Genomic DNA, 12,500 nt, shown 5'->3' with positions numbered 1-12,500 from the left:
TGAAAAACAGTGATGAGGAAACATTTAGATCTCCTAATTTGAATTTTTTGTCAAGAAATACTAGACTAGAGTCTTTAACTTCAAGTAGCCACAATTGACATCCGGAAGACTTTTGTTGTAAGTTGATAGAATTACCTTTAGCGTGGTCTGTGAGTATTAGATTATTTATAATTATCTGATTATTTATAAAATGTGTAATTTAAGATTTATCCTTTATCAGTTATGTACAATACATAGATTTAACAAGGTTTTTTTAATGTTTATTACATTTCTTTATTAAAGGCTGGGAGTATTGTGTTGAGGCTACAGTCGGTGGTTATGGAGCAGTGGAAAGAACCTACCATCTGTGTAGACGTCGAAGATGGCTCCGACCTAGAACAATGGTGGCCACACCTGACAGCAAGAAAAAGATGGTGAGGATAAAGGAATGAGAGATGGAGGAGAGGAGAGTGGATAAGAGGGAGAGAGAGAAGAAAGAAAGATAGAGAGGGATCAGAGAGAGAGAAAGAGAGAAAGAGAGAGAGAGAGAGAGAGAGAGAGAGAGAGAGAGAGAGAGAGAGAGAGAGAGAGAGAGAGAGAGAGAGAGTATGCACTTTTCTTCAATGCAAATGATTTTAATTTAAATATTATATAACACAGTTATTTAACCGCATACTATCTGTAAATTATTTTCTGAGGTTTAAACTGCCTGATCATAATATCATTCTTTTAGATACTGATTATAACAATAACCTCAATATTGAATTCAACTAAATAAAATCAAGGTATTATTTGTCATTATCATATTTGCTATTATTTTGCTCTCTGCAATTTTTTCTTCATTTATTCTGTGTTCTGCCAAAGAGAAAAAAAAAGTCAGAATACATAAAACGTTTCTCCCAAAAAATAAATTTCTAAATTAATTTTGGGGACTAGAATTTCAAGAACATTTTCTTAAATGATGAGGTTGAATAATTAATTTTGCTCTTATCAAACTATTCAGCATTTTAATTTTTTAAATACTTTTAGGAGGAATCCAAGAAGAAACAAGTAGAAGGCTGGGAATATGCCCCCTTGTTCAACATGAAATTCCACGCCATTGAGCGCACAATGGATTTGGTCCGCAGAAGGAGATGGCATCGTAAGATGATATCCACTAGCAAAGGGGCTGCTTGTTTCTTCAACGTGGGTGGAGATGTAAGTGACAGACAAAACACCACACACACATACACACACAGACAGATTTTCACAAATGCACATACACAAACACGCATGTGCGACTGTCTGGTCTAGTGTTTTGACACTCACCTTCAGATTGGAAAGTCCTGGGTTCGAATCCCATTATGTGCGTTTGTATGGTTGAGTCCTTAGAAAATGTTTTTTACTCACATTCTCTCACCATACTCAGATTTAAAATGAGTACCTGGCCGTTAACAGCATTGTCCCTGTCCAAAAAAATTGTAATCTCGCCTAACAGGCATAATGTCATGTCCTACATGTTAAGTGTTACTGTTGGCCAGGGACCCCTTGTAAAGCGCTTTGAGCATATTAATGTTAAGTGGACATTGCTCTATATAAAAGCCCATTTTTTATGGCTGTTAATGCCTTCTGAGTGAAATCGTTCAGGTTTACAGTAATGAAGAAATGAACGATATAATGATTTAAAAAGAAATTCAAGCGACTATTAAAGAGCTAATAGATGTTATCCAATGTTATGTTATTTTTTTCCTTTCCTTTGCACTCTCTGTGTTGTTGACAATTGAAGAAAGTCACTTACTATAGTAATCTGATGGGGTTTTTTTTAAGGTATGAAAGGTTTGATTTACAATTGAAATGGGGGTGAAAGACAAAATCTTCCTCAATGCAGGATCAAACTCAGCTCACCAAGGGAAAAAAAGTGCACGACCATTCATAACATCGTCAATTGATGACTCGCCTGCATATTTTAATACTAAGCATTAATCAATGAGAATATTTCCTGGGTTTACCCCATTCCGTCCCCTTGACTGCTTATTTCCTGTCAACAAAAAGGCCTGGGCTACCCCTAGTACATGCCAAACAGACAAATAGGTCAGGCCCAGTAAGTGAGTATGGGGTTTAAAGAAAAAATCATGCAAAGCACTAGGAGATTCCCAAGTCAAATCATGTCATGTGAGTCGAAATAACAGCGGTTGAAGTTGGCACCTACGTAATATTGGAATAGTAGTAATAGTAGTAGTAGTAGTAGTAGAAGTAATAGTAGTTGTATGAGTAGTAGTAGCAATAGTAGTAATAGTAGTAGTAGTAGTAGTAGTAGTAGTAGTAGTAGTAGTAGTAGTAGTAGTAGTAGTAGTAGTAGTAGTAGTAGTAGTAGAAGCAGTAGTAGTAGTAGAAGTAGTAGTAGTAGTAGTAGTAGTAGTAGAAGTAGTAGAAGTAGTAGTAGTAGTAGTAGTAGTAGTAGTAGTAGTAGTAGTAGTAGTAGTAGTAGTAGTAGTAGTAGAAGTAGCAGCAGCACACATGCATGCAAATAGTTTTAGATTTACATCATCTAGATTGTTATGACATTTTGTTTTAACAACAGAAATTCTTACAACTTTTCTTTTGATATAAAGGTCGAACAAATTAAATCAAGATTATTGAGGAAAGAAATATTTTTCCGTTGCTGTCTGGTATGGTGATTTAAAAGGTTCATCACTTTTGAATTGTGTTGCTTTCTTTACAGCTCAGATTCTTTACCATTGTCTAAGTTCATGGTTTTAAAAATTTTATAAAACGTTGCTATTTATTTTTATTTTGTTTGTGTTTAATTTTTGTTTGGTTTTCATTTAAGTAATTACAAGAAGTCAAAATGAGAACGAATTTTAAAAATGTAAACATTATCTATGATTTAAAAATTACTGAAACAGAAAGATAAAAGACATTTTCTGAGCTATTAAGATTTGCTCTTTTTAAATTTACTATGCTTTTGTGCTTAAACTTGCAATTGATCGAAGATAAGAAAAAGTAAAGGACTGTAGGATCTGCCAGAGATCACTGTGTTTTAACTTACTAAAGCCTTTTTAATTTACCCCTTTAATAGTAAAACAATTAAGTATTGATTTGTTTTATCCAAACATTCTGAATTTCAGTAAGTGGCATAATATAATCGAAAAAGAAAGTTTGTTTAATAATCCTCATTTAATTTATAAATATTCAAATAAAAAATAGACAAGTTTACAGTGATGTTGTACGTTTAATATTGATTTATTCTATCTGCACCTTCCAGTCAGATGAGGACCAAGACAAAGAAGCACAAAAGTTGGCAACAATGGCCGCTCCTCGAATGTTCTTGACCCACAAATGTAAGTGATTAGTATTATTATATTTTGACAATCCTGATATGGTTGTTCTGAAATATTGTCCCTTTATGTTACAAAATAAAGATAGATGTACTAAATTAGATTCATTTTCTCCCCCTGTGGCTTGACATTGTAAAATCAACAGCAGCCCGAAAGCAATAAAATAATTGGGGTTTTTTGTTGTTGTTTTTTAATAATTTTGTTTTTTAACCTTATTTTTAATTTCTTCTTTTTTTTTTTTTTGTTCTGTGTATTTCTGGTTTCATTATGTCCTTCAAGTAAAAATGTTAAAACTGTATCTGTCTGGGTGGGGTCCATTGACCTCCCACGGTGGGCAGGAGGTCACTTGCTGCGTCCAGATTTATTTCTGTATTTGTCTTGGAATGGGATTGCTTGGTCTTGTCCTGGCCATTGTCGGAGTCCTTAGCTGAGAGGGAAACAGTCAATTTAGTTTTTGATTTGGGAGATGATTTTTTGCCCTTTAAAATCATCTCTCTGTTATGTATTGTTAGTTATATATATTCTGTAAACATTTGAGTGAATTCATCTTAGTGCTTATGTTTGGATGAGACTTTTAGATGATCTCAAACTAGGTGTGCTCTTGGAATCTGCATCTGTTCCCTATTTGGTTCAGTCCTCTTTATTTTTATTTTTCTTAGGTGCTTTAATTGTAATTCTAGAATATTTTCCTCCTTTTTACTGTCGCTGAAAGGGACTTAATGTGTCGCAAGTGATGTAAAACCCTTAAAACAAAACAAAACAAAAACAAACTGTATCTGTAAAACCAAAAGTTGATGTTTATTTGCTGAAATGAGCAACTAAAATATTATTTAATTTCATTGATCTTTTGATGTATTGATAAATGACGTTGTATTATAATGATGATAATATGGGTAATTTCTTTGTAAACAAAAAGAAAAGTAATCTAATCATTGATCTTCTCACTAACAGCCCCTCACAAATACCAGCTGAGAGCCTATGTGTACCAGGCCAGGGACTTGCTTGCAGCTGATGAGTCTGGACTGTCCGGTAAGTCAGTCAGTCAATCAATCAATCGGTTAATCAATCAATTGACCAACCAAGCTATTAACCAGTCAATCAATCAATCAGTCAATCAATCAAGTAATCAATCATTCAATTCGCCAAGCAATAAATTGACTAATGAGACAGTCAACCGCAATTTGTTTGTCAACAATGTACCTATTTGAAAATATTCCTAGGATAAAATGAAGAAAGAAAGATCAGAATTCAAGGCATTGATGATCTGAAAAATATATAATTTTGTCAAGGATTTCAATCCTATTTATTTTGGATAATAGAATTAATATACGCATTTACCGGGGAAGCAGATGGCCGTGCTCTTTCTTCGGATTTTATTGTCATCATACACTATACAAATAAATAATATGAAATTGAATGTATGCTTCGATTCTATTACAAGAACAGATCAAATGAACATTTCGAGTTTCCTCTTTATCAACAAAACAGGATGAATGAAACACTACAGATGAATGAGATAATGTGGTAGTGGCGTTATCTCATTCATCTGTAGTGTTTCATTCATCCTGTTTTGTTGATAAAGGGGAAACCCAAAACATTCATTTAATCTGTTCTTGTAATATTGTAAAATTAATATCTTACCATTCATTCCTCAGATCCGTTTGCTCGTATCTCTTTCATGACTCAAAGCATGGTGACAGAGAGAATACTGAAGACCCTGTGTCCTACCTGGGATCAGACCCTCATTTTTGGAGAGATTGAGATTTATGGAAACCCCAAAACATTGGAACTGGCTCCGCCTGAGATTTTCATCGAACTTTTTGATCACGATACTTTTGTAAATATCTTTATATTTAATCTTTTTCATTTATTGCCATTTATTGACTTGTAATTAATAACCTATGTGGAGTCTAGGGCAGGGGAACATTGGTCTTCCAGGGCCAGTTTTTACCACATTGGCCCATAATCTTGCATTATCTGCTATCCTCTCTATATCATTCCCTCCTTTCCATGTTGCTTTGTGTTATAGTTCTGGCCGTACCTTTAGTCGTTTCCTCAGTCAGATAGATAGGTTTAATTTTATGTTATAGATGATACTTTTTTTTTCTTGTAAATTATCACTCGATTATGTTTCTCATTCAAATATAACATACAAGTTAGATGACATTTGAGTGGTTGAGGTCCTGTGTTTGAGCCTGGGAGACTTTGGATTAACTTCTGCTCTTTCCCCTTTGTCTAACATTTTTTCTTGGGTGCTCTTTAAGCATATTCAAATTTTAGTGAATAACATTTTGACGATCTGGCAGTGCCCTTTTTATTTATATTGAATTGACCTATAATTGTTGCGAGCACTGTACAACCCTAATATACAACCATCAAGGATACCATACAATTTTTATCATTGTTGCCTTAATTTACATGTTGACAGACGTGTCAGTCATGGAGATGTTATAAACGATTAAAATATAAACCAACTTACAATGTGTGCAGTGCATATATACAAAACTATATATATATATATATATATATATATATATATATATATATATATATATATATATATATATATATATATATATATATATATATATATATATATATATATATATACATAGACAAATCAAAATGTCTCTATTTATTCAGGGTAAGCCAGAATTCTTAGGCCGAAGCATGGCCTTGCCCATGGTCAAATTGGATCCTAACGATGCAAGAACACCAGTGTTACAATGGTATAAGATTGACAGACTGGGCCAGGATGGAGGTGAACTCCTGGCAGCCTTTGAACTTATCAAGGTAAAGTTGTTGTTTTATTTCTGTTTCCCTTTTGGTATTATATCATTTGTATTATGATTATTTCATGAATATAGGATCACGTGTGCATTATATTATAATTTGTTGAGGGCTTAGGTTTCTGTTGTAATTTGATTAAAAATTCATGTCTGCACTTTTGTCAATATCAAAGCAAATAATTTTGAATTTCTTATTTCAATGTTCAAGAATCTTTATATCATCATTTGATATTATTTTAAGGAAAATATTGTGCTCTCTACCATTAAATTGTTTTTGTTTATTTATTTATTTATTTTAATTTTTTTTAAAATTGTTTTTATCTATTATTTCTTTATCTTTGATAAAATGCGTTTATGTCTTTATCTCTTCAATGACCCAAAAGAACTAACATAGTTACATATCGCCAAATTCATTAAACAGTGTTTTAAATATCTTTTTCTGTGCCTTTTTTTATTTGGAAGCATAAATATGATTAAATGTATAAAACAGTCAAAATGTAACTTTTTACTCGTATTCTTCAGGATAATGCATTTATCAAACACAATCAGATATGTAGGAATAACAGAATATATCCAATAGGAGTAGTAGAGAGCGGTAGGGGCTGCAATAATGTTTGCTGTAATAGATATATAGATTTAATTTTCTCTCATACTTAGACACATTATAATGGGACAGAGAAATTGTGATATTACACAATCACCTTCTACTCTTCTGGCTCCAAACTCTTTGGAAGTGTTTATGTAACCAGTACTTCGGAGGTCTAATAATGAATAGGTTATATATATTGAATTAGAAAGTGGCAGAACTGTTTTAGCAGCAGCAGGATGTTTAGGCAGATTCTTGAGATTACAGAAGGTAAAAGCGAGGATGGATCATCTTTATTGACGACCAGCATATATTTAGAGTAGAAAAATAAGATATCATCACTCTGAAACCAGAAGATCAATTATACAAGTATGTAACCAGTCCTCTGAAAGAGCGATTTTACACTTCCAATGAGATTGGAACCAGTTTTTTGATATCACACTTTTGTGCCCTATTTTTCTCAGTTATAAACAACAACAAAACTCCTGCCTCGTTTATAGAAAATTAAATTTTGTTAACTTGTGGTATTCAGAAATCTCAATATACTCACAAGATCTATAAGTCGTATTGCCTGGAATGTTATTTCTAATGTATATTTTGTTAGATATTTTAGATATTTATCATCCCCCCCCCCCTTTCCCAAAAAATAAATAAAATTAAATATATGTTATAGAAAAACCGAGACACAAAACATTAATGCTGTAATATTATCAATGATATTTGGTTTACCAATCATTTTGTTTAGATCCCAGATGGTGTTATTGACCTTGATGAGGTACTGACTGAAGGGTATTCGATCCCACATTTTCCCTTTTTGTTTTTGTTCCGTTCTCTATTACCCCATACTCACTTTGTGTTTGTCACCTTCAGTTATGAATGTGATCAAAAAAAATTTCCTGTGGTTTTCCTGGCCTTAGTTATGTTATACTCACCATGATATGATTATGATTATTATTTTAATCTCATTACTTCTAAAGGAGCTGTTACTTCGGGTTTCAGGGTTTATCTCACCGTTTTGAAAGAAAAAATGCAGAGCTTTCCAAATTTTGTTTCAGTTCAATTGTGATCATGTAATATTATGTTTGGCTGTTCAGGGCAACTCAGCTGGAAGCTTGTTAATCTGGATGAAAATTTTATTGTTCTTTATTGTTTTAGGAAAGCAGTCATATGACTTCCTTCTTTGTTATTTGGGTTTTCTTTTTTAATTTTTTTTTGTTAATGCTTGTTTGTTTTGGGATGCATTACTCAATGCAGGAAGTGAGAAAATAGCAGGTGTTATCCAACTCGTTGATGGAGTGATGTCTTAGATGCATAAAAATATGAGGGTTTATTCATTAGTTTGAATTCGTACATAAAATATAAAGAGGAAAAAATTTTTAATTACAGTCCAAGCCGGTTTATTGGAACTCTCGGTTCCTGCCAAATCGTCCCAATTAAGTGGCAGTAGTGAAATTGAGCAATATATCAGATTCTCCATAGTCCACTCTACATTTATCCGTTGTAATCACTTTGCATGTCAATTTTTGCAACACCATTTATCAGACACTGACATTTTACATCTTAATGAAAAACAAACGACACCTTAATCTACCTCTAACAATGAGAGACAAATCTAACTGCACAAAGCAATTCATGAATTTGCCACTCAAAACAGGTGCATAAGTAAGCAATGGATTAAGAATACATTGTCTACCCAATTGTCTCATTGAACAAACAAAACATTTGGAGGTGACAGCTTTGAACAAACAAAGCCATCACTCATTACTCATTGCACCATTGGTCAGTTTTCCTGCGAACATGGCATTGTGGCCATTGACCCATGACCATGAATGTGACGATAGTAGTCGATGACATTGACAAGGGATAAAGGTAAATTCTATTGTTCACATCTCTGTGATGACTGTGATGAACTGTTCTAACAGAGGATACAGGTAAATTCTATAGTTCACACCTGGTTGACCTTCCAGTTCGACTAATTTGCATTTTATGAATCACCCTTTTAAATGATGAAGACAATGAAAAAGCTCTTTTATGGGGACAGTCATTGTCAAATTTCATCCCTATTAAGCGGCGGGCTGTCCCAATTAAGCAGCTGGGAATTGGAAAGGTATGACTTTTTATATAGAAAAAAGATCAGTTCCGAAGGAATTGTCCCAATAAACTGGCTGTCCCAGTTAAGCAGCGTCCCCAATACCAGCTTGGACTGTACTACTCAATCAAATTGTGAATAGCGCGATATAAATGCTCAAGTTTTTAAATGATTTTTTAACAAATTTGGCTTGTCATTGCCTAAAGTTAGGAAACTCGAGTGGTTTGATGTACTGTGCTGTCTCTGAGCGTCTAGGTTCACATTTAAATAGATGTTGTAGTATCTAATGGAATCCCGTGTATATATTATTAACCATGAATACACGATGTAGAAGTACACAATTTGGTTTGATTGCATGTCTGTGTTGTCAGTTTCAACTGAAATGTGTTTCTTATTCAATGAACAAAAGAAAAGGATAATTTTTGTAGGCTGTGTCTTTCTGTTGCATGATATAACCATTGAATTTACAAGAATGTAGTGATCAGATTGTTGATATTAACTGCATCATTAGACTTCAATAATTTAAGTTTTTTTATATATATACATAATATAGGGTGCGAGAAAAAAAACTCCAGAATGTTATTGAAAATTTGTGTACATAAATTATGAATAGGGTTGTTTATGGTCAAATTTTAGACTCGCAGACTTCTAATCTTTTGTGGGGTTTTTTCTCACACCTGATTATCTCTGTTAGATCCATCTGTAGGGATGTCTGTAGGGATGTCTGTCGTAATCTTTTGATGAAACTTGAACATATTTACTCTATTTTTCTTTTCGATATTTATTTGATTACGTATGAAAAAAAAAGTGCACAAGGTGGTGGAAATTGGTTGTCTTACTTTTGCTTTTACTTTTCCAATTATACATTAATTCAAAACTTAGGTCCAGTTTCTTTTCTTTATTCTTTTCTTTTTATTTTGTCTTTTTAAGCCTCCCTGTGGGGTTTTGGGATATCCTCTATTACGATATAGATAAATCATAAAAGCATTTCTCTACTCTTTATCTGTCTTTTAGCTATCAAAATATTTTAGTATTATCAATTTTGTTTTTTTTTTGTATTTGGTTATAAAAGTTCCCAGATCCAACGAAACAAAAACCTCAGGTTTGAAAATACCTTTATATGGTTTTTATCTTTTTAAGATCTTTTTTTATATTATTTCACTGCAAAGCTTTTTTCTATCACAATATTATATATCCATTGGTATATATGTAGACTTATTCTGTGTCTCTTATTAAAACACAGAATAGTAGTAATTTGAATTTTTTAAATTTGGTATTTTTATTTAATTTTTTTATCTTTTTTTTGACATGATGGCAATGGCATTAAAATTGAAAATAATTTTAATCCGTTTTCTCCTCTATTTTGACTTTTTCTTGTAAGTTTTTAAATCAAGTAAGAATATAATTTTTACTTTAATTATTGTGACTACTAATCAAGATAGAAACAGTTTTCGGTTCTATGGGTATAAGGTACCATTTGTGACTGTTTAGGGAACCAACTTGTTGCCCCTTTAAATTCCTAACTGATATGTCCTTTTTTGGACATCAGACACTGTAATTGGAGAGGAGATGCTGAAATGGCAGGATTGCAACTCCAGTACCCGTGATAGGACAGAAATTAGAATCAAATAGAACTGGAATTAATACTTTACCATAAGTTTGGCAGGTCTGCCTCTATGATGTCAACACACTAGATATAGTATAGACATCAGGTGATATTATGTGTTTTAATGTGTTTTTAATATTGCGCTATTAAAGGTGTTGGTGTTTTGTTTACCAAGGAAAAGAGTACAAATACCAAATAAAACTTAATTTGATGGCAGCCTCCAACATATAAGATAATACTGAATGCCAGAGTTTTGAAATTTCTAAGATATTTTAAAATAGACTTTTAAGATGTTTTTGAACTATAAAAGTTTCCATGCACAATAATGACCGAAAACATGTCTATTTTGAGTTCTAGGCGGTTAGGATAGCGTTTTTCAAAATTTACTGAAGCCATGTCATCATTTAGGAACAAAAAGAATAATAAAATTGTATAACCTATGGATCGGTATGCCACTCTCGTGGATACTCAATCGCACACGGTTTTCTAAGATTATTTCCTCCCATTTTTTCATAAGTGCTCTGATGATTACTGAATGTATGATATTAGAAAAGGAAAAAGCTTTCTTTAAATTCTAATTTTGAAATTAATTCTTTTTTGATGAATGTTTTTCTTGCTCGTCATGACATGTTGACATTTTAATAATTTCTGTTACAAAAACAACTTTTCTTTTTCTTTCGAAAGGAAAAAGAGGTAATCTTATTTTTAATTTTGCTTCAAGAACCCAACGTTGGAAAGCCTTCAAATCTGCTAGTTTTTTTTTTTTGTTCTTCTTTTTGTCGATTGATATGAAAACTCAAAAGCAACATTTGAAGGGCTTTATTTATGTCTTGTTCATTAAACACAGGAAGTGTGTAGACTTATTTATATGGGTATCGCATTACAATACCTGCTTTGAGGGAAACACTTTTTCCAGCTGATGTAAAATCGTCAATACTCTATTTTAACCAAAACAAGATTGGTATACATTGCATTTTTTGATAAGTGCATAGGGTAGTCAACTCCTATTTTGACTCAACCAAATCTCTGAACCTTAACTAATGTAAATGAAATGATAATTTTATTATCCCTGTTTGTTTATTTTAATTAATATTTTTTTTCCAATTATTACAAATGTGACATGATTCTCTTGTCTTGAGAAGCTTGATGAAATTAGTTTCCATAAATTCATTATTTGTTATATACATTGATTTTTTTCTCTCTGGTTTTCCCCCCCATTGATTCCATTTTTATCTTAATAATATTTGAAATTGGCTTGTTTAATGATAGTTAAACCCATTTACATTTGCTTGGAAGTGCACTACAACCCTCATCGCTTTCAAAGTTTAAAACATCCATACATACACACACACACACTCACACAAACATACACACACTCCCACACACATGCACACACACAGTCACAACCATTCTGTCAGAGGGACAACTGTACACACATGTAAAGCTCTCTCCCATTTTTTAATTGAAAAATATTTATCAGCCGCTGATATGAAGTATGGTCAGATTTTTAAGTGGCACGTCTTTTTCTTCTTTTTCTCAGCTGTCCCTCAGTACTCAGCTACAAAAATTTGTATGAACATTTGAATCAATTTGTATCAATTAACAAATAATTTTTCATGAATTTTAAAACAATAGGAAATGATTTAGCTAATTACAGCTATATTAAAATCGATAACAGGTAAGGATCGCAACTCATATCAAAATTATGACTTCTCTGCTTATCCATTTTGAAGGAATTTGTTAAAATGGAATGTTCGGTTAATTGAAACTTATATGATTTACATGCAGTATCTGAATATGAAGGGACGAATGGCAATCCTTAACTATCAGACATCTATATTTTATAACTATCAATATACATGACTGATGAATACAAATGAAAGTGAACATTACGCCCTTCCAACATTATTTTGATTTCAAAATTATGAGAAATAGCTTGTGTTTATGCCAAAGAGGATTACATAAATTTAATGTAGACTGGTCAAAAGTAGAAATTCATCAATTTATGATACAGTGTTTCCACAAATATGCACATGTGTTCAAGAAGAAGAAGAAGAAGAAGAAGAAGAAGAAGAAGAAGAAGAAGAAGAAGAAGAAGAAGAAGAAGAAGAAGAAGAAGAAGAAGGAGGAGGAG

At 32.5% G+C, this 12,500-nt stretch overlaps 1 protein-coding gene across 37 annotated transcripts in view; it reads left to right on the top strand.

The window, feature by feature from the left end:
• Window positions 1-12,500, top strand: part of LOC144966434 (myoferlin-like) — a 182,584-nt gene that overhangs the window by 125,902 nt on the left and 44,182 nt on the right. For 17 of the 37 annotated variants that reach the window (XM_078902951.1, XM_078902928.1, XM_078902941.1 and 14 more), the window contains exons 28-34: window positions 283-413; window positions 1,009-1,176; window positions 3,224-3,299; window positions 4,248-4,325; window positions 4,952-5,133; window positions 5,940-6,089; window positions 9,833-9,862. In XM_078902951.1, coding sequence (XP_078759077.1) covers window positions 283-413; window positions 1,009-1,176; window positions 3,224-3,299; window positions 4,248-4,325; window positions 4,952-5,133; window positions 5,940-6,089; window positions 9,833-9,862 — 815 coding nt within the window. Of the gene's footprint in view, window positions 1-282; window positions 414-1,008; window positions 1,177-3,223; window positions 3,300-4,247; window positions 4,326-4,951; window positions 5,134-5,939; window positions 6,090-7,416; window positions 7,447-9,832; window positions 9,863-12,500 lie in introns of all 37 variants that reach the window. The other 20 variants (XM_078902954.1, XM_078902949.1, XM_078902952.1 and 17 more) reach the window with 2 other exon arrangements.

Source organism: Berghia stephanieae, chromosome 2 (genome assembly GCF_034508935.2).
Source record: "Berghia stephanieae isolate SIO BIC M18660-M18661 chromosome 2, UCSD_Bste_1.3, whole genome shotgun sequence".
Taxonomy (NCBI): Eukaryota; Metazoa; Mollusca; class Gastropoda; order Nudibranchia; family Aeolidiidae; genus Berghia; species Berghia stephanieae.
Note: the sequence above shows the minus strand (reverse complement) of the source record. Positions and strands in the feature narration are given on the sequence as shown.